The sequence below is a fragment of the Heptranchias perlo genome, chromosome 5 (genome assembly GCF_035084215.1).
Source record: "Heptranchias perlo isolate sHepPer1 chromosome 5, sHepPer1.hap1, whole genome shotgun sequence".
NCBI classification, from domain to species: Eukaryota; Metazoa; Chordata; class Chondrichthyes; order Hexanchiformes; family Hexanchidae; genus Heptranchias; species Heptranchias perlo.
Genome location: NC_090329.1, coordinates 109,257,757 through 109,280,157, shown reverse-complemented (window position 1 = coordinate 109,280,157; position 22,401 = coordinate 109,257,757). Strand labels below are relative to the sequence as shown.

Genomic DNA, 22,401 nt, shown 5'->3' with positions numbered 1-22,401 from the left:
CTCTCCCTCCTCCTGCCCCCGTTAGACCTGGATCACGCTCTCCTCTCCCTCCTCCTGCCCCCGTTAGACCTGGATCACGCTCTCCTCTCCCTCCTCCTGCCCCCGTTAGACCTGGATCACGCTCTCCTCTCCCTCCTCCTGCCCCCGTTAGACCTGGATCACGTTCTCCTCTCCCTCCTCCTGCCCCCGTTAGACCTGGATCACGTTCTCCTCTCCCTCCTCCTGCCCCCGTTAGACCTGGATCACGTTCTCCTCTCCCTCCTCCTGCCCCCGTTAGACCTGGATCACGCTCTCCTCTCCCTCCTCCTGCCCCCGTTAGGCCTGGATCACGTTCTCCTCTCCCTCCTCCTGCCCCCGTTAGACCTGGATCACGCTCTCCTCTCCCTGCTCCTGCCCCCGTTAGACCTGGATCACGTTCTCCTCTCCCTCCTCCTGCCCCCGTTAGACCTGGATCACGCTCTCCTCTCCCTCCTCCTGCCCCCGTTAGACCTGGATCACGCTCTCCTCTCCCTCCTCCTGCCCCCGTTAGACCTGGATCACGTTCTCCTCTCCCTCCTCCTTCCCCCGTTAGACCTGGATCACGTTCTCCTCTCCCTCCTCCTGCCCCCGTTAGACCTGGATCACGTTCTCCTCTCCCTCCTCCTGCCCCCGTTAGACCTGGATCACGCTCTCCTCTCCCTCCTCATTCCCCCGTTAGACCTGGATCACGTTCTCCTCTCCCTCCTCCTGCCCCCGTTAGGCCTGGATCACGTTCTCCTCTCCCTCCTCCTGCCCCCGTTAGACCTGGATCACGCTCTCCTCTCCCTCCTCCTGCCCCCGTTAGACCTGGATCACGTTCTCCTCTCCCTCCTCCTGCCCCCGTTAGACCTGGATCACGCTCTCCTCTCCCTCCTCCTGCCCCCGTTAGGCCTGGATCACGCTCTCCTCTCCCTCCTCCTGCCCCCATTAGACCTGGATCACGTTCTCCTCACCCTCCTCCTGCCCCCGTTAGGCCTGGATCACGTTCTCCTCTCCCTGCTCCTGCCCCCGTTAGACCTGGATCACGGTCTCCTCTCCCTGCTCCTGCCCCCGTTAGACCTGGATCACGTTCTCCTCTCCCTCCTCCTGCCCCCGTTAGACCTGGATCACGTTCTCCTCTCCCTCCTCCTGCCCCCGTTAGGCCTGGATCACGCTCTCCTCTCCCTCCTCCTGCCCCCGTTAGACCTGGATCACGTTCTCCTCTCCCTCCTCCTGCCCCCGTTAGACCTGGATCACGTTCTCCTCTCCCTCCTCCTGCCCCCGTTAGACCTGGATCACGCTCTCCTCTCCCTCCTCCTGCCCCCGTTAGACCTGGATCACGCTCTCCTCTCCCTCCTCCTGCCCCCATTAGACCTGGATCACGCTCTCCTCTCCCTGCTCCTGCCCCCGTTAGACCTGGATCACGCTCTCCTCTCCCTCCTCCTGCCCCCATTAGACCTGGATCACGCTCTCCTCTCCCTGCTCCTGCCCCCGTTAGACCTGGATCACGTTCTCCTCTCTCTGCTCCTGCCCCCGTTAGACCTGGATCACGTTCTCCTCTCCCTGCTCCTGCCCCCGTTAGACCTGGATCACGTTCTCCTCACCCTCCTCCTGCCCCCGTTAGACCTGGATCACGTTCTCCTCTCCCTGCTCCTGCCCCCGTTAGACCTGGATCACGCTCTCCTCTCCCTCCTCCTGCCCCCGTTAGACCTGGATCACGCTCTCCTCTCCCTCCTCCTGCCCCCGTTAGACCTGGATCACGCTCTCCTCTCCCTCCTCCTGCCCCCGTTAGGCCTGGATCACGTTCTCCTCTCCCTCCTCCTGCCCCCGTTAGACCTGGATCACGTTCTCCTCTCCCTCCTCCTGCCCCCGTTAGACCTGGATCACGTTCTCCTCTCCCTCCTCCTGCCCCCGTTAGACCTGGATCACGCTCTCCTCTCCCTCCTCCTGCCCCCGTTAGACCTGGATCACGCTCTCCTCTCCCTGCTCCTGCCCCCGTTAGACCTGGATCACGTTCTCCTCTCCCTCCTCCTGCCCCCGTTAGACCTGGATCACGCTCTCCTCTCCCTCCTCCTGCCCCCGTTAGGCCTGGATCACGCTCTCCTCTCCCTCCTCCTGCTCCCGTTAGACCTGGATCACGTTCTCCTCTCCCTCCTCCTTCCCCCGTTAGACCTGGATCACGGTCTCCTCTCCCTCCTCCTGCCCCCGTTAGGCCTGGATCACGCTCTCCTCTCCCTCCTCCTGCCCCCGTTAGGCCTGGATCACGCTCTCCTCTCCCTCCTCCTGCCCCCGTTAGACCTGGATCACCTTCTCCTCTCCCTCCTCCTTCCCCCGTTAGGCCTGGATCACGTTCTCCTCTCCCTGCTCCTGCCCCCGTTAGGCCTGGATCACGTTCTCCTCTCCCTCCTCCTGCCCCCATTAGACCTGGATCACGTTCTCCTCTCCCTGCTCCTGCCCCCGTTAGGCCTGGATCACGTTCTCCTCTCCCTGCTCCTGCCCCCGTTAGGCCTGGATCACGTTCTCCTCTCCCTGCTCCTGCCCCCGTTAGACCTGGATCACGTTCTCCTCTCCCTCCTCCTGCCCCCGTTAGACCTGGATCACGTTCTCCTCTCCCTCCTCCTGCCCCCGTTAGACCTGGATCACGCTCTCCTCTCCCTCCTCCTGCCCCCGTTAGGCCTGGATCACGCTCTTGATCATGAATGGCAGCAAGAGGATTTCTCTGGGTTGGTTTGGTGTGGAGTTTTTTTCGGAGTCAAAGCAAGGTGGGAGGCTGCTCAATGTGGAGGCCTCACTCCTCCAGCAGACAGGGGTGTTTGGTGGGAGTTTTTATCAGGCCATGCTGATAGCACTCCCCAAGGTTCCACATAAGAGACTGTTAACAAAAATCAGAGCACATGGAATTGGAGGCAACCTATTGGCTGGATAGGGAATTGGATAGGAGGTAGGAGACAGAGAGTAGGGATAATGGATATGTACTCAAATTGGCAGGGTGTGACTAGTGGTGTCCCCCAGGGATCTGTACTGGGGCCACAGCTTTTCACTCTATTTATAAATGATTTGGATGACTTAGAGAGCCGTATATCTAATTTTGCTGATGACACTAAGTTAGGTGGCACAGTAAATGGTGTAGATGGGAGCAAAAAGCTGCAAAGGGACATTGATAGATTAAGTGAGTGGGTAAAACTGTGGCAGATGGAGTTCAATGTGGGAAAGCATGAGGTCATCCACTTTGGACCTAAGGAAGATAGATCAGAGTATTTTCTGAATGGTGAGAAGCTAGGAACTGTGGATGAGCAGGGTGATTTAGGGGTCCAAGTACAGAAGTCACTAAAAGCTCATGGACAGGTACAAAAAATAATTAAAAAGATTAATGGAATGTTGGCCTTTATCACGGGGTGGGGGCTGGAATACAAAGGGGAGGATGTTCTGTTACAGCCGTAGAGAGCTCTGGTTAGACCCCGTCTGGAATACTGCATTTAGTTCTGGGCACCGCACCTCAGGAAGGATATATTTGCCTTGGAGGGGGTGTAGCCCAAATGCACCAGAATGACACGGGGGCTAAAAGGGTTTAATTATAAGGACAGATTGCATAGACTAGGCTTGTATTCCCCCGAGTATAGAAGATTAAGGGGCGATCTAATTAAGGTGTTTGAGATAAGTAAAGGATTTGATAGAGTAGATAGAGAGAAACTATTTCCTCTGGTGGGAGAGCCCAGAACAAAGGGCCATAACCTTAAAATTAGAGCTAGGTCGTTCAGGGGTGATGTCAGAAATCACCTCTTCACACAAAGGGTAGTGGAAATCTGGAACTCTCTCCCCACCCCACTCCACCCCAAAAAAAAAACTGTTGAGGTTGGGGGGTCAATTGAAAATTTCAAAACTGCGATTGATAGATTTTTGTTAGGCACGGTGGATATTAAGGGTTATGGAACCAAGGCAGGTAGATGAAGTTAAGATACAGATCAACCATGATCAACTTGCATTTATATAGTGCCTTTAACGTAATAAAACATCCCAAAGTGTTTCACAGGAGTGTTATCAAACAAAATTTGACACCGAGCCAACTAAGGAGATATTAGGACAGGTGACCAAAAGCTTGGTCAGAGAGGTAGGTTTTAATGAGTGTCTTAAAGGAGGAGAGAGAGGTGGAGAGGTTTAGAGAGGGAATTCCAGAGCTTAGGGCCTAGGCAGCTGAAGGCACGGCCACCAATGATGGAGCGGGGATACGCATGAGGCAAGAATTAGAGGAGCACAGAGATCTCGGAGGGTTGTAGGGCTGAAGGAGTTGTAGGGAGGGGCGAGGCCATGGAGGGATTTGAAAACAAGAATGAGAATTTTAAAATCGAGGCGTTCCCGGACCGGAATCCAATGTAGGTCAGCGAGCACAGGGGTGCTGGGTGAACAGGACCTGGTGCAAGTCAGGATAGGGGCAGCAGAGTTTTGGATGAGCTCAAGTTTATGGAGGGTGGAAGATGGGAGGCCGGCCAGGTGAGCATTGGAACAGTCAAGTCCAGAGGTAACAAAGGCATGGATGAGGGTTTCAGCAGCAGATGAGCTGAGGCAGGAGTGGAGACAGGCGATGTTACAGAGGTGGAAGTAGGCGGTCTTGGTGATAGACTGGATATGTGGTCGGAAGCTCATCTCAGGGTCAAATAGGACACCAAGGTTGTGAACAGTCTGGTTCAGCCTCAGACAGTGGCCGGTGGAGGAAATTTTTGCTCATCCAGTACTGGATTTCGGACAAGCATTGTGATAAATCAGAGACAGCAGAAGTGTCGAGGGAGGTGATGGTGAGGTAGAGCTGGGTGTCGTCAGCGTACATGTGGAACCTGATGTTTTTTTGGATGATGTCGCCGATGGGAAATAGAAGGGGGCCAAGGATAGATCGCTGTGGGACTCGAGAGGTAACAGTGTGGGAGTGGGAAGAGAAGCCATTGCAGGTAATTTTCTGGCTACGACTGGATAGATAGGAATGGAACCAGACGAGCACAGCCCCACCCAGTTGGACGACGGAGGAGAGGTGTTGGAGGAAGATGGTGTGGTCAACAGTGTCAAAGGCTGCAGACAGGTCAAGAAGAATGAGGAGGGATAGTTTACCATCGTCACAGTCACATAGGATGTGATTTGTGACTTTGATAAGGGCCGTTTCAGTACTCTGGGAGGGAAGGAAACCTGATTGGAGGGATTGAAACATGGAGTTGCAGGAAGGATGGGCATGGATTTGGGAGGTGACATGTTCAAGGACTTTGGAGAGGAAAGGGATGCTGGAGATAGGGCGGTAGTTTGCAAGGACAGAGGGTTCAAGGGTTGCTTTATTGAGAAGGAGTGTGATGACGGCAGATTTGAAGGGGAGGGGCACAGTGCCTGAGGAGAAGGAACCGTTAACAATATCAGCTAACATGGGGGCCAGGAAGGGAAGATGGGTGATCAGCAGTTTGGTGGGAGTAGGGTCGAGGGAGCAGGAGGTGGGTCTCATGGTCAAGATGAGCTCGGAGAGGGCATGAGGGGAGAGAGGAGAAAAACGAGAGAAAGATGGAAGTTCAGGGCTAGGGCAGGGAGGAATCATAGGGGAAATTTGGCTTGGTGGGTTCGGGGGAGGGAGGGAAGCAGCAGAGGCAGCTGAATGGATGGTTTCAATCTTAGTGACAAAGTAGTCCATGAGCTCCTCGCACTTGGTGGAGGAGGGAGGGGAGAGGGGTTTAAGACAGCTTGTAGTGAAGAGAAGCCGGGAGTTATCTTTGCATTCCAGGATGATCCTGGAATAGTGAGCAGTTTTGGCGGAGGAGATCAGGACCCAATAGTGCTTCATATGGTCCAGCCAAATCTGGTGATGAATGGCTAAACAATTGTCCACCATAAACATTCAGGTCTGTGTCCCTTGGACTTCAGGGAGCGGAGATGAGGGCCATAATAGGGGCAACGACCAGGGTGAGAGAGAGTAATGGTTTTAATGGGGACAACGGCATCAAAGGTGGAGTTGAGGGTGTGATTGAGCAGATCGGTAGCTGCAGAAATATCGTAGTGAATGGCTCGATGGTCTAATTGAATGGCAGAACAGGCTCGGAGGGCCCAATAGCCTCCTCCTAATCCTATGTTCCTGTGGCAGTCCAGGTGATCAGTGTAGCTGCCAGCCCAACATTAGGAAGAGGGTATAGCAGCTGTTGTCACTTCCGTAGCGACAAAAGTTTGAATTTAGCAATTCCCCCCCCGTTCATTTGATTCCGGTGGGTGAGCTGCCAGCAGAATGATCAGGGCCACGGAGGAGTCATGGGAGGGAAAACATGGCAGAAATCGGAGTGGCCACTTCTGGTGTGGAGTTTGGGCTGAGGGGCCCTGCCCCACTTCACTTGCCAGACCACCACCCAGAAATGGGTAGTTTTCATAAAGAAAGTCCAGGCCTTTGTATCAGAAGAAGTTGTGATCAGTCTGCTGCTCAGACCACACCTTGACTCCCTTGTGCAGTGCTGGTCACTGAGGTACAAGGGAGCTACTGATGTACTGTGGCCAGTGCAGAGAAAAGCCACAAGGAGACTCACTAGTATAGGAGAAAACAACATAGATTCAAATGTAGGAGTGATATCAAGAAATCATTCTTCACACAAAGAGGGTCAACACTTGATTCAAGGTCATAGTTATCTTGTGATCTCTTTTTCTTGAATGAGGAAGAGAAGGAGGATGAGCAGCATTCATAGATACACATAACCTAACTGGCAGAGCAGCTGTAGGAGTCAAGAGGAGGCACTGTGCAATTTGTGTTGCCTGCAACTCCCAACAACTATCGCCTGTATTCCGAAAGACATTGCATTATCTGCAGCTGTGGAGTAGAAGGCAATGCTGCTGTCTGTTGGCCACATACCTGTCTGCCATCTTTCCCACAACTCCATGTTTGAACCTCCGCGAGTAGATTTTGACCCTAATCAAAGTCTAAAGTGACATCTTCTGTGACTGTGGCCGTGGTGCACTATCCATCCTCATCTTTATTTCAGTAGTTTTTAAGCACGATTAACCACACCATCCTTCTCCAACATCCAATCTTGGATGAACTGCAAATTTCACCAATTAAGCATTGGGAAGACCAAAGACGTTGTCTTTAATTCCCGCCACAACTCAGTTTCCTCGCTACTGATTCCACCCTCCTCCCTGGCCATTGTCTCAGGCTGAAACAGACTGTTCACAACCTCGGCATCCTAATTGACCCTGAGCTGAGCGTCTGACCCCATATCCCCTCCATCACAAAGACCGCCTACTTCCACCTCTACAACGTTGCCCGACTCAGCCCCTGCCACAGCCCATCTGCTGCTGAAAGCCTCTTCCATGCTTTTGTTACTTCCAGACGTGACTATTCCAATGCTCTCCTGGCCGGCCTCCCATCTTCCATCCTCAATATACTTGAGCTTATCCAAAACTCTCTTGTACGTATCCTAACTCGCACCAAGTCTTGTTCACCCATCACCCCTGTGCTCGCTGACCTTCATGGCCCCCCGGTCTACCAACACCTTGATTTTAAAATTCCCATCCTCATGTTGAAATCCCTCCGTGGCCTCACCCCTTCCTATCTGAACTCGGTAGCGTCAGCGCTGTGCGTTCTCTGAACTCGGTGGCGTCAGCGCTGTGCGTTCTCTGAACTCGGTAGCGTGCCTGACAATGACTGGATCAAATTAAACATTCCAGACAAAGGGATGGGTGAGTATTGTCCTCCCACATCCTGTCGGTGGCAACACCAGAATGCGTTACTCCCACCATAGTGGTGGCAGTAGACGTGACCGTTATAAATACACTAACTTTCTGCGTCAATCTACGCCTTTTTGTGAAGTAGTTGATGATAACACAGTTCTCATTCACCAGTGTAATTTAAAGTGTTATCTGTACCAGCAGCACTATGAACAGGAGGGGGATTTAGTCTCATTCAGGCCTTCATGGTGATTGAAGCTGAATGACTTCAGTTGTCATTTTGTGTTTAGAAACATTCATTACTAATTGTGTTTGGAAACATTCATTACTAATCTTATGATGTGTTTGTCTCTGAACAGATAAAGTTGAAAGCAGCAGAATTTTCCAGTTGACCCAGTTTGTAAGGACAGATTAAAGCTCTAGGCTCCAACGTCTGCATTTTTAATCAGGAGGGTTTTGTTGTTCCCGCTACTACATGAATTTGAAAGATTCTTTATTCCAAAACAAGACTGGAAACACGGCTTTTTAAATATAAAACAGCTAGTTTGCTGTATGTCTGTGCTCATGTTTTTTTTTGTAGGTCGTAGTGCAGAGGGAGCACACAGACTGTTGTCAACTGTTGCTGCCTCTGTCCTACTACCTGTTGAATCGGAAAACTGTTTTTGTATTTTTCTTATCCAATTTCCTGGCTCAGGCAGGGGTAGATTCCTACAAGTGGTGGCAGCTTTCAGGTACTTCACTCAAGTGATCGTCCTCTACGTGTGAACCTAGATAGTGAGTGTTGGCATATTTAACCACAAGGGGAATTGCAACTGAGCTCAATGCTACTCTCATCGGATGACTATACACACTCTCCTGCAGGAGTCACTCAATGAGGAAAGGAAAGAATTTGCATTTATATAGCGGCTTTCACGACCTCAGGTCGACTCGAAGCACTTTACAGCCCATGAAGTACTTGTGAAGTATCGTCACTGTTGTAATGTAGGAAACATGCCAGCCAATTTGCACACAGCAAGGTCCCACAAACAGCGATGAGATATATGACCAGATAATCTGTTCTTTTAGTGATGTTGGTTGAGGGATAAATATTGCCCAGGGCACTGGGAGAACTCCCATGCAATAGCGGGAACTCCGGCTGAGAACTACTAACTCAGCAGCAGTCAGGGATCATACTTATAAAGAAGAGACTTCCGACTGGGCTTAAGGCCTAGACTTGCAGAAAGTCTTTTATAATGTTCTGACTGAAAAGCTACTACAAAAATTTAAAGCAGTTGGAATTCAAAATTAAACCTGGAAATGGACAAGAAAGTGGCTGCAGAGCAGGAAGTACTGCCCACTTGTTAACGGAATGATATTTGAATGGAAGGATGGGACTTGCTGAGTGGGGAACCCCAAGTGACAATGTTGGGATCCCTAGTGTTTCTAACTTCCATTAATAACTTGGATTCAGATATTTGATGCAAAGTTGTAGATGATACTAAATTGAGGAGAAGGGAGCAGTCGATTCCTCCGAGGCAGCTTAGGACCTGCAAATTAAGCTATATATAACTAACGTGGGTCTGAAATTTTGGAAGAAATAAATGGGTGACCTATACCTTGAATGGTGTCAAAATAGCTGAGGGTGAAGTTGAAAGGATCTTATTTTGCCCAGCCACTGTGGAGCAGTAATCAGCACAGCAAATAGAATGTCACGCTACATTTCTAAATCACCTTTTAGCCCCCTGTCATTGGCCTTCTGTATATCTCCCCTATCCCCTCCCTTCTCCCCACAATTGGTGGCAGAACCTTCAGTTGTCTTGCATCTCCAATTTTCTCAATCGTTTAAAAGTCATCTTAAAACCTGTGACTTCAACCATGCACAGGAGGCCATTCGGCCCATTGCGTCTGTGCCAGCCGAAAAAGAGCTATCCAGCCTAATCCCACTTTCCAGATCTGGTCCGTAGCCTTGTAGGTTACGGCACTTCAAGTGCCTTGCAAGTATGCAGTTCTGCATGCTCCCCCGTCTCCCGACAAACACAACTATAAAGCACCGTGTGCCACTTACCGCATTAAAGATGCTATTTAAATGCAAGTTCTGGTACCAGTGAAAATGTAATTGCTAAAACTGGCAGACTGCATGTTGAATGCAGAATTTTAGCTATGAGGAAAGATTGGATAGGCTGGGGTTGTTTTCTTTGGAACAGAGGAGGCTGAGGAGAGATTTAATTGAGGTGTATAAAATTATGAGGTGTCTAGATAAAGTAGGTAGGAAGGACCCATTTCCCTTAGCAGAGAGGTCAGTAACCATGGGGCAAAGATTTAAAGTAATTGGTAGAAGGATTAGAGGGCAATTGAGGAGAATTTCTTTCACCCAGAGGGCGGTGGGGGTCTGGAACTCACTGCCTGAAAGGGTGGTAAAGGCATAAACCCTCATTGCATTTTAAAAGTACTTGGATGTGCACCTGAAGTGCCGTAACCTACAAGGCCACGGACCAGAGTTGGAAAGTGGGATTAGGCTGGATAGCTCTTTTTTGGCTGGCACAGACACATTGGGCCAAATGGCCTCCTGAAGTCACAGGTTTTAAGATGACTTTTAACGGCGGAGAAAATTGGAGATGCAAGACAACTGAAGGTTGTGCCACCAATTGTGGGGAGAAGGGCTGAATGGCCTCCTGTGCTGTAAATTTCTATGATTCTATGAATGTCTCCATGTCTTGGTAGCCAAAATATAAGTCTCTAGTAGTGGACTGAGTTATGAGGGAAAACTTGAGCTCTTCATCCTTAAAAAAAAAGGAGTGACCTACAGATGTATGCAAGTTAGTAAATGGTTATAGAAAGGTAAATCCAGAACACCACTTCAAATTAAACCTTTAATGCAGGAGAAGGGGCACAGGTTCAAACTGGAGACAGGCTAATTTTGAATTGATCAACATTTGGAATGGACAGCCAGGCAGGTATTGGAGACAAAAACCTTGGACCTATTTCAGACAGTTGGACGGTATAATAGTGGGGGGTAATCCTGGATGGATGAGCCCAATGCCATCCAGCATGGAGTACACACTCCTGACAACAAATTTGTGTCACAAAATTCTAGTTGTATAGTCAATTGAATAATTATGCTTTTTTTTAAAAAGGTGCAAGAAAATATAATTTATTCTCTTCATTAGTGAGACTGGTATTAATTCACAAGAGTTATTTAGTCTTTCTCACATAGACTTTTATATATCCCACAGTTCCCCATTGAATAGGCCCTATTTCTCCATTTCCTGCACTTCACTACTGGATAGAGTTTGATAGTACTGTAGTTTTGTTATGTGGGTTTGTATGTGAGCGTTACCTTGACTTACACTCCAAGTGTTTTGGAAACAGTTCAAATCTGGGGTTGCAATGTTAACAATCGGAGATGAGAGAATGGGCATTTGGGCGAAGAACCAAATTCGGCCTGTAGAATGGCACCCCAACATGGGGTCACTACCTTCAGGGAGAAGGAGGAGGAAGTGGGTGTTAAAAAGCCAACTAAAATACTTTCTTAGAGTAGATAGTGATCTACCACAGAAGGTCTTTTTATCTGGATGTTAGGATTGTTTAGAATTTGCAGCTGTTCCAACAAAGTGCACATTAGCAATTTAACCTGCATCCTTATCGTGTGATCAGAACATTTCATCTGACGTGAGCTGAAAACCATTCTACACAGCAGCAGTGTCTGTAACCCACATTGAGTTTTACACCAGTAATGTTTTGGTGTTAGCTGCAATTCCTTGCTGAACTGCTAGAGGGTTCTGCATGACAGCATAACGAAGCAGGTCATGTTTCTTACTTGAAAGTATTTAGCATCGGGTATATTAAAGGTTTGAAATTGGTTTTGCCAATGTTCCAACTGCCCTCCTCACCAGCCCAATAAAGTTTTCAAACAGCAACACCCGTGTGTTAGTGGTGACAGTGGTTACCGTGTTGAGAAACTGGCAGGAAATATAGCCTTTGCCTTTTAGACATTAAAACTTTGTGTTAACCTCTACAAGTTGTACCCTTCTGACCCAAACATCTAAATCAGTTTGTGCCAAAAAAGGATTGTATGGAGACATCCTGATAAACCAGCTGAGCATTATATTCAAACCTGGCCCTATTTTAGTTTGTAAAAATTAAATGGCCAATTGAATTATATTCATGCCTCAACCAATTAATTCATGGTGGAACTTATTTTGTATCTTGTTCTAATTATGTAAAATATAACCAACATCTGCTGCACCATCAGAACTAATTAAGAAATGATTTATGTATTGAAGGATAGACATTGAAATTTTAGGCTTGGATCAGGTGTGGTTTTGTGTTGAAATGTCCATATTTATTATCCGTTACATAGTTATTAACTTTCTAAACTGGTTACAACTTTAATGAAATTTGACTTTTGCCAGAATTTACTGCTGTGTAAAGATGCATCTCCTACTGGTGAGGTTGTGGCTGTGTCAGCAGCGCCTTAGAGTAACTCTCGGGAGGTTTGAGAGCTAGCGCTGAGAGGACTGGCCTGACCTAGTACCTCATGTACAGCAGCCAACCAAGTGTACAACATGGTGAGCTCATAGTGACTTCCCGCTGTGAAAACCTTCATTTCTGTAAATCAACCCTCAGACTGGAGCAGGAACTAATTGACATGACAAAGGAAAACACCGTTCATGTTGTAAGACCCTGAATAGTTGCCAGAGGTCATTCCTTTATCCTCTTTATCCTATTTCAGATTCGGCCAGTTGTTGAGCAGGTTTTCTCATTCTTGGACGTTCCCAAGGCTTTCCTGAAACTGGAAGGAGGTCACGCACGAGGAAAGACTGTAATCGACAGGAGTGGAGAATGATTGAAATAACTAGAGGCTGATGATCTGTACAGACCACTTTTGATATTAAATCCATTTAAAACTATTTTGAATGGTTGCAACAATCATTGACTCCAGCAAATAGCTCAAACATTATACATTTTATTTAGTAAACTTGTTACATATACAGTTGAAGGAATACAGTCGTACTGCTACTGTTGAAGATGACAGTTACATTCTGTTCACAGGAAGGGGCACTAAAACAAATACTTATTCAAGTCCACCATTCAGATGCATGAAAACAACTGTAAATAAGATGGTTAAACAAAAGAATTCATCCAATTTTAGGTCATAAACCAACATTACAATAGTTCAGGTAATAAAAGCAAGGAATGAGAATAACACAGGTAAAGTAAACCAGAATTAAACCCAACCCTGTGTAAAACTACACTGTTGCAGCTCCCAAATTATCCCCATTTCGCTAAACGACAAAAAAAGTCTGTCAGACGTTAGAAGTTGCGTATGCTTTTCATGATCAATTAAAAAGATTACAAAATTCTCAAGTTACAAATTGCTACAGACTGCACATTACGATCCTTGATGTAATTATCAAACAAAACCGCCTTTTAAAAACATCCACTGACTCACTAACATAGAAGCAATTCCTGGGCCTGCCAGTAAGATGTCTCAACGTGCTACACAAGCAAAAGTGATACAACACCACACCATTGTACTAAATTGCCCTCAGAGGGTTCTGCCGTCAGGTAGTTTGTTTGGAATTTTACATTTTTAAATCTGTTACTAAAACAGTCGCAACTAAATAATACACAATCAGGATTGACTATTGCTTCACAAAAGTGTATAACAGGTTAACAATGCAAACAGTAAACATACTGGCTGTAAATCTGCATGTAAATCTTAAACATATTCAGAATTCAACCTCTAAGTGAAAGTTAGCACTTCCATCAGAGCGTAAAACCACTTCAAAGAATTGTTCTTAAATTGCCCTTGAAACTTAAATGAAATGACTGCCATGTGATGTATTTAAAAAAACACCATAGTTATCACAGTAGCTGTAAATTTAGAGAAAATCTCATGTCCACTTCAGCTGACAACTGGATGCCCTGCACTTTACTGTTTTGAACAAACTGGGAGGCAGCAGCACAGCAGCTGCTACATAAATATCAAATTTAATGAAAAGATTGTGGTGGATTTTGTGCTACCACCTTTGATACCAAGTATTTCAGGTGCAATGCTGCCAAAGATGTCATTGTGCTATAACACGGTAGGCTACTTTAACCTGTTACCAACGGTCTATTACAGCCCCCTCCCACCTCAAAGTCTCTTTTTAATGTATCAAAACATTAAATATTCTCAAATGTTACATCTCATCATTTAGATTATTTATGGCATTCAAAGTGACTGATATTTAAACTTGATATTCCACTCAGCTCTTATAAGAGGCACTCTGTGTGGGTAACTCCTTTGAAATGAATGGAAATTAATAGGAATTGACTAACATCTACAGTAATTCTACTACACAGAAGTATTGGGTCAGTTTCATTTTTGCAAGGAAAAAATACTTCTGCATCCAAATGATTTCACATCGTTCACCTGACGAAGGGGGAAGCCTCCGAAAGCTTGTGAATTTAAAATAAAATTGCTGGACTATAACTTGGTGTTGTAAAATTGTTTACAATTTACAATATAAGTGGCAGTGGAGGACATTAAACCTGAATACTAAAGCAGACTTCCAGTGTTCAATAAAACTAGTGTTTATATCAATTATAAATACCAATTTAAAAAAAATAAGAATTCAAAGCATCTGCACCAGGCTTGAGAGTTCCTCATTTAGACACTGAACTAACAGCAGCCAGACCAGTTGCCAATACATGAACAAATCTTGAAAAATGATAAGGATGTGAGACATTACTTCCACCTCAGACGTAACTATAATGTTACATAAAGACAGTGAGCAGTGGTTAATTAGAAATAAACATATAATTGAGATGATTTCTCTCTCTCTCTCGCTCTGAATTCCAATATTCTTGCGTAAATATCTAGAGTTCACTTGAAAGTACAACATTGCACTGCTGACAGTAAAGTAGAAAGGTTCTATATAACATTTAGAAAGTGCCTCAGGTTTTTAATTTTCCGTTTCCACCTGGAAAGGATCAAATGATTTCCAGGTCCCATCTCTGTGTTGGCAGAACCTCGTCAAATCTGTTGAGGATGGTTTGATTCCGGTCGTAATGCTGACCACCTTGAAGGCAATAGGATTACAACAGTTAGACACATTTGATGAAAAGCTCATTTTTGAAAAGTTGAATTCTGACAAAATGAACAATTCCTGTTGACTATAAAGCCTTTCAACAGTGGGCAGTATTCATAATTTTAAAGGGTACGGTCTAAGAGAAGAGCTTAAGCTTTTGTTTCAATTAAAATCTGCAATGTCAGGGTGGTGCAGTGGTGTTATCCTTTCGCCTTTGGGCCCTTTGTTCAATTCTAGCCCATACCGATGGATGAAAGCCTCATCTCTCTCTCTCTCTCTCTCGGCTGCAGGGACCCTCTGTGAAATAAGTTTGGGCAGTCTCAACCCAGTTGCCAGTGGATGTGGGCCCACAGCTTGGTACGGTCCTGATAATCTCACTCCCGTGATGGAATAGGCAGGTGTGAAGAAAAGGAAAATTGACACTAGTGCTGGTCACAGATTGGAGCTAATATTCACTTCTAATTTTAGCAAAAAAGTAGATGTGAGTTTGAAGTGATGGGGCATGACTTTATACTGAAACACCACCTTACACACTTTTTTTTAAAACTAAAATGATAAAAAGACAAGAATTCTACTGCCATTGTTGGGGTAGACTAGGTTTTCCTGCTTCCATGTGAGCTTTCTCACTAAAACTGCACATTAGCGCTGAATTTATGGGCAGTTCTGAGCTGTGGATTAACACCCCACCGGGAGGTAGGCTGAGATGAGGCAGACATATCACTTCAGGCCCTTACAGCTGGTGAAGAGGGGATGTTTATATCCAGTCCATTTGGACCGGTTTTCAAACTCTGGTACCAGAGGCCAATGGATGGCATGTTAACCTACTATCCAGTTTAAAAAATAGACCCTGCAATAGCTAAACAGCACTTTAGAAAGTAAAAAGAGCTGCTAAAAAATTGCACTATCCTCTGTTAAATTCAAATTCAGACACCTTTTTAATTTTCATTTTAGAGGTTCAGTCAGAAAGCCATTTATCTGGCCACAGATTATCCAAATTCATTTTGAAATTTCTGAAGCAAAGACTGCCCCCTAAAGCAGCAAGTTCTCTAGAAATGCTATCTGTGCTCTTACAAGCAGTAAAAGTAATTGAATATATTATATGAACCTGAAGGTACAAAGCAGTACAGCTCACTAGATTGATTCCTGGGATGAGAAGGTTGTCCTACGAGGAGAGATTGAGTAGACTGGGCCTATATTCTCTGGAGTTTAGAATAATGTACAGTGATCTCATTGAAATGTATAAAATTCTTAGAGGGCTTGACAGGGTAAATGCTGAGGGGTTGTTTCCCCTGGCTGGAAAGTCTAGAACTAGGGCTCATAGTTTCAGGATAAGGGGTCGGACATTTAGGACTGAGATGAAGAAAAATTTCTTCACTCAGAGGATTGTAAATCTTTGGAATTCCCTACCCCAGAGGGCTGTGGATGCTCAGTCGGTGAGTATATTCAAGGCTGAGATCGATAGATTTTTGGACACTAAGGGAATCAAGAGATATGGGGCTAGGGCAGGAAAGTGGAGTTGAGGGAGATCAGCCATGATCTTATTGAATTGCGGAGCAGGCTCGAGAGGCCATGTGGCCTACTACTGCTCCTAGTTCTTATGTTCTTACATGTATAAGTGATTATTTGTAAAAGGAGGAGATACAGAACAGATGAAGGCAACCCCCCTTCCCCCCCCCCCCACCTCCCAACAATGTTAAATGGCGTGGCTCAGGGAGAGGAAGGGGCAGGAGACCAGAAATAATGAGCATCAAATTTTACTTTTTTTAAAAAATGGTAGCAAAATCTGTATTTCACAAACACTAAGATAGACAGTGATTTGAACATAAAGTACTTCCTTTTAAGAATGTGATGGAAATATTTCATCCTGATCATTTCAGAGATCAGTGACCCCACTGACTGCAAACTCAAGGTGGCACTTTCACATTAATTGTGCCCACCCACCCCCCCTTCCCAGTTTCTTTATTTGACATCTGACCTGCTTGGAGTTGGATTAATGAAATATAGCAATGGTCATATAGCAGAGAAAAGTTCTGAATAAAATTAATGACTAAAAAGAAGTCTGCCTAGTTGGATTGTATGACTGCCCAGCAGAAAAAAATAACTCCAATGGCCTGTGACTCCCTCCCACATTCCTAAAGCTTGAATCACAAACATTTTAGAAATTACTTGTACCACGAGAATGTAAAAATATGCTTGTACAGACAGGACAAATACTGCTAAAAAAAATTTCAGTCAAAGCCATGGTATTTATTTCCAAAGAGACATTTTTCTTAATAACCAACGATACATCGCAATGGATAGATTGATATTAAGTAAGGGTAGCAAGGGATTATGGATCAAAGGCGGGTAAATGGAGTTGAGGTACAGAACAGCCATGATCTAATTGAATGGAAGAAATGTTCGAGGGGCTGAATGGCCTACTAATTAGTAGCTGTCAAGTATTTAAAAGTTCACTAATGCTAGAAATTCAGAATGAATAGACACTGGCAACCATAAAGGCTTCTGAGGGCAGTAAATAAATGATGATGTAACTGAAAGAATAATGTTTGTGTCAGTACAACCCAATAACCAGACTGTGTGGTGAAATGGTATAACGAGGCTTTTGCTAACATCATTCAATAATAATATAAGCTGGCAGAGCTGTATTCTGGAGAGCCCATGTAACTCGCACATATCAACTCTCCTGACCAAAAGAAGCAGTGAATTTTTCAATTTCTTAATTGAGTACTAAAGCAAAAAAAAAGGACGGCAAAACTTGCTGAGAGTATTGGTTAATAGGCATTGTGTAGATCGGAAAACAACTTGCATTTATACAGCAACAGCATCTTGCATTTATATAGAGGTAGAGAGGCAGAGAGGTTTAGGGAGGGGATTCCCGAGCTCAGGGCCTAGGCAGCTGAAGGCACGGCCACCAATGGTGGAGCGATTAAAATCAGGGATGCGCAAGAGTTGAGATGGAGGTTGAAATCAACAAGAATGAGAAGTCACTCGGTGCAGGGGCTGAGGGAGGGAAGCAGTGAAGATATCTCAGTGAGAAACTTGGAGCCTTAATGTAGTAAAACATCCCAAGGCACTTCACAGGAGCCATTATCAAACAAAATTTGACACCGAGCCACATAAGGAGATACTAGGACAGGTGACCAAAAGCTTGATCAAAGAGGTAAGTTTTAAGGAGTATCTTAAAGGAGGAGAGAGAGGCAGTGTGGTTTAGGGAGGGAATTCTAGATTTAAGGCCTAGACAGCTGAAGGCACGGCTGCCAATAGTGGAGCAATTAAAATCAAGCAAGTCAATGCAAGCTTAGGCCAACACATGACACTATATTGACAAGAAATTCTCATGTATAAACCTGCTGCTGAATACTCAAAAGAAAATGAGAGTCTCTTGCTGTCAAATACAAAATCACCTGAACAATCAGAGTATTTTAAAGTTGAGAGAAAAGGGATCATGGTAGTAACATAGAACTGCAATGTCTTGGGCTAAACTTCAGAAATTTGCAAATATAATCAGGTGGCAAATACAGCAGTGTTCGACATCACTTCCCATGACATTTAGTAATCTGTAGCTGAAGTTATTTTTAGCACACTCATATGGAGGTGAATGATATTGCAACTATCCTATTAATTGTGAAAGAAAGAAAGACTTGCATTTATATAGTGTCTTTCATGACCTCAGGTCATCCCAAAGTGCTTTACAGCCAATGAAGTGTAGCCACTGCTGTAATGTGGAGAAACGTGACAGCCAATTTGCGCACAGGAAGTTCTAACAGACAGCAATGAAATAAATAACCAGATCATCTATTTTAGTGATGTTGGTTCAGGGATAAATATTGGCCAGGACACTGGGAGAACTCCACTGCTCTTCATTGGATAATGCCACCGGATCTTTTACGTCCGAGAGGGCAGACGTGGCCTCGGTTTAACGTCTCATTCAAAGGACGGCACCTCGGACAGTGCAGCGTTCCCTCAGTACTGCACTGAAGTGTCAGCCTAGATTATGTGCTCAAGTCTCTGGAGTTGGACTTAAACCCACACCTTCTGACTCAGAGGTGAGAGCGTTACCACTGAGCCACAACTGACACAGCATTTGTGCTGCCTGACACTGATCTGAAAACAGATTCAATAAACAAATATTTGCACCACCCACTGTGATTTATACCGTAAGCTTTAAAATAAGAGACTCGCACCAAGTCCCGTTACACATTATCCCTGTGATCGCTGACCTATCTTGGCTCCCAGTCTGGTAACGCCTTGAATTTAAAATTCTCATCCATGTGTTCAAATCCCTCTATGGCCTCACCCCTCCCTATCTCTGTGATCTCCTCCAGTCCTACAACCCTCCGAGATCTCTGTGCTCCTCCAGTTCTTGTCTCTTGCCCATCACCGATTTTCATCGCCCCACCATTGGCGGCCATGCCTTCAGCTGCCTAGGCCTGAAGCTCTGGAATTCCCTCCCTAAACCTCCCCGCCTCTCTACCTCTCTCTCCTCCTTTAAACCTACCTCTTTGATCAAGCTTTTGGTCACCTGTCCTAATATCACTTGTGGCTCGGTGTCAAATTTTGTCTGATAATCGCTTCTGTGAAGCGCATTGGGACGTTTTATTACGTTAAAGGCACTAAATAAATGCAAGTTGTTGTTGTTGAGACCACTTATAAATTAGGTTTAATGTCTTCAAATTTGGTTATGCTTAGCAAAATAAACAAAATCAGTACACCCACAATTTATACACACATGAAATTTCCTGGTTGAGAAATGCAATATATGCAAAACCCACACTTCATTTTGAATATCTAGTACATAATAACTGCAATGTGGGTGTGCATTTTAAAATGTTTTTAGTCTGACACATCTATGAGTACAGTAGCCTAGTGGTAATAGCACTGGACTACCAACCCGGAGGTTCTGAATAAAACCTTGTGATAGTTCAAATCCCAATTGTGAAACTGAATTTTTAAAAAAATCTGTGAATTTGTGGACTGGAGATGACCACTAATGGTTCAGTAATATCTGTCAAGGAAAAGAACCAGCCACCCCTACTTAGTCTGGCCTATCCTTAAGTGACCAGTCTCACACATGTTTGAGTCTGGCCAGTGTTGCCCACAGCCAAAGAGCAAATGGGGGAGGGGGGGTGGAAAACACTTTCTCACAATAAATCTACTGGCACCCACACATAGGGATCACCAATCAATCAATCGTGAATTCTGGTTTTAAAAACTTTACTAATTTTGGGACTGAAAACAAAAAATGCTGGAAGCACTCAGCCGGTCAGGCAGCATCTGTGGAGGGGGGAAGGTAGGGTTAATGTTTCAGCACTGTTGGCTTGCAGTGTTATTCATATCAAGTCGAAACAAATGGTGGTTATTAGTGGATAAGTACAATGTCCCCATCAGTACAAACAAGAGAATCAGAAAATGAAGGGTCAGCTCCTCACCTTTTATATCAATGACTAGGTCAGTCCTTATCCCATTCAATATGACTCCATTTGAATTGACATTCCAGAAATGAATGTCTTTACTGTGCTGAACCGAAACTCCTAGTCTCGAGCCTGGATTGAGCAAGCTTCCAATTACATCCAAGCAGCAATCTTCTGCCACCTGTGGAGGGGAGAAAGAGGAGGAAAAGAGGAAAATGGCTTAAATCAATTAGAATCATAGAATCACAGAATCGTTACACAGCACATGAGGTGGCCACTCCGCCCATCGAGCGCCTGCTGGCTCTTTGTAAGAGCAATCCAGTTAGTCCCATTCCCCCATTCTTTCCCCGTAGCCCTGCAAATGTTTTCCCTTCAAGTATTTATCCAATTGTTTTTTGAACGCCATAATTGAATCCGCCTCCACTACCCGTTCAGGCAGCACATTCCAGATCATAACTACTCGCTGCGTAAAAACGTTTTTCCTCACGTCGCCTTTGGTTTTTTTCCCAATCACCTTAAATCTGTGTCCTCTGGTTCTCGACTCTTCTGCCAATGGGAACATGGCCCATTTTGAAATGGCCCATGTTGATATAAATCTGACTATTCTTGTAAACTATACTTCAGACTAATGGGAAGTCACAGGGGAACATTTGTGCTTCATGAGGTTCTTGTCTTGTGCCACATATTATGATCTGAACTATTATCTATTTAGTGTCATGTTTTTTAAAGCACATAATCATTGGACTGTGGCACTTTTCTTTTAAGACCATCTGAATAAGCAAATGTAGATCATCTTTACACATCACCTTCCTATGCCCTATACAAGGTGTTATTATGCAAGCATTTTCAGTTCCTTTTAACCAAAGAAAACTGAACAGTATGAGGTTGAGAGGAAACTAGAATTTCCCCCCACCCCACAATTAATTGTTTTGTGCTCGTTAAGACATAGGCTGTTAGTTTTTCCTATTTTAGGTACCTGGGGCCCGAATTTAGCAGGCCTGCGGGTTCCCAGCGGGTGGTCCTCCGGGAGCATGGTCAACACGCTCGGCGAAATTAGTGGGTTGCCCACGCGATCGTAGCAGGCAACCCACTAATAGGAATCAATTACCTGCGCCTCCGGGGTCCACGGCGCTGGCCTGCGCGTCGGTCGGGCTGCGCATGCGCAGTACGATCTGTCAGCTGGAGGCTCTCTAGTTAAAGGGGCAGTCCTCCACTGACAGATGCTGCAACCAATGGGACAAATTGCAGCATGGAGCAGCCCGGGGGGAAGGCTGCTCCCAGTTTAATGATGCCTCACCCCAGGTATCATCAGATGGGGTGAGGAGGAGGGGGAGGACACAGATCTTCCCCCCGGCGGGTGGGAGGAAGCGTCCTGCCTCTGCCACCAAGAAGGCCTGGCTCGAGGTGGCAGAGGGGGTCACCTGCGCCACCAACATATCGCCCACCTGCATACAGTGCAGGAGGCGCTGCAATGACCGCAGTAGGTCAGCCGCAGTGAGAACACGAAGTCTTTCCCCTACACTCCGTCTGCCACAACACTGCCCCCACCCCACATCTCCTTTGGCACCGCCAACACTATTCTGTCACATCACCCTTCATACCCACTCACACCCCATCCTCATCTTACCTCCACCTACTCATCTCGCCAGTACTCACCCTGCCACTAACACGCAACCCACTCCTCATACAATCTCATTGCTCCATCCCATACTCACCCTCTCGTGCATCTCCCTCACGGCCAGCCTCACTCAACCTGCCACCACCTGTGCTGCAGCCACAGGGCATGCATCACATATGTGCAGTAGGCAGCGTAAGGCAAACGTCTCGTCAGCATGAAGGGGGTGCACAAGGGTGTCTGAGGGTTTGTCATGGGTGTTACCCATATTGAATTTCAGAGCAACAAACAGCACACATTATATTGACACCACCACTGCCATGTCTCCGCGAATCCTGTCCGTTGTATCCAATAATGCCCGCTCCTGGGTATCACTATGAGGACCCACCACTGATGCCACCCATCGTGTTACTGCAGAGTAGGTGCAGGTGTATTTGCAGGGCTCTTCCGCGCAGACGACTGAGAGACATCGGCGGTGTAGCCGGCTGCACCCTGGAAGGATGCGGAGGAGAAGGTGTGGAGGGCAGTGGTGACTTTGCCAGCGACAGGTAAGCAGTTGGTGCTGGGGCCAGCCAGGAGCAGCTCGGCATGAAAGAGGCTGCAGATCTCCACGACTACATGTCGAGCGAATCTGCGCCTCCCTTTGCACTGC

The 22,401-nt window shown here is 46.1% G+C and overlaps 1 protein-coding gene across 1 annotated transcript in view; it reads right to left on the bottom strand.

The window, feature by feature from the left end:
• Window positions 1–12,597: 12,597 nt before the first annotated feature.
• Window positions 12,598–22,401, bottom strand: part of LOC137321995 (beta/gamma crystallin domain-containing protein 1-like) — a 213,302-nt gene continuing 203,498 nt past the window's right edge. Inside the window, exons 21-22 of the mRNA XM_067984965.1 lie at window positions 20,153–20,315; window positions 12,598–14,714 (exon numbers count right to left, since the gene is read on the bottom strand). Coding sequence (XP_067841066.1) covers window positions 14,626–14,714; window positions 20,153–20,315 — 252 coding nt within the window. The 3' untranslated portion in view covers window positions 12,598–14,625. The remainder of the gene's footprint in view (window positions 14,715–20,152; window positions 20,316–22,401) is intronic.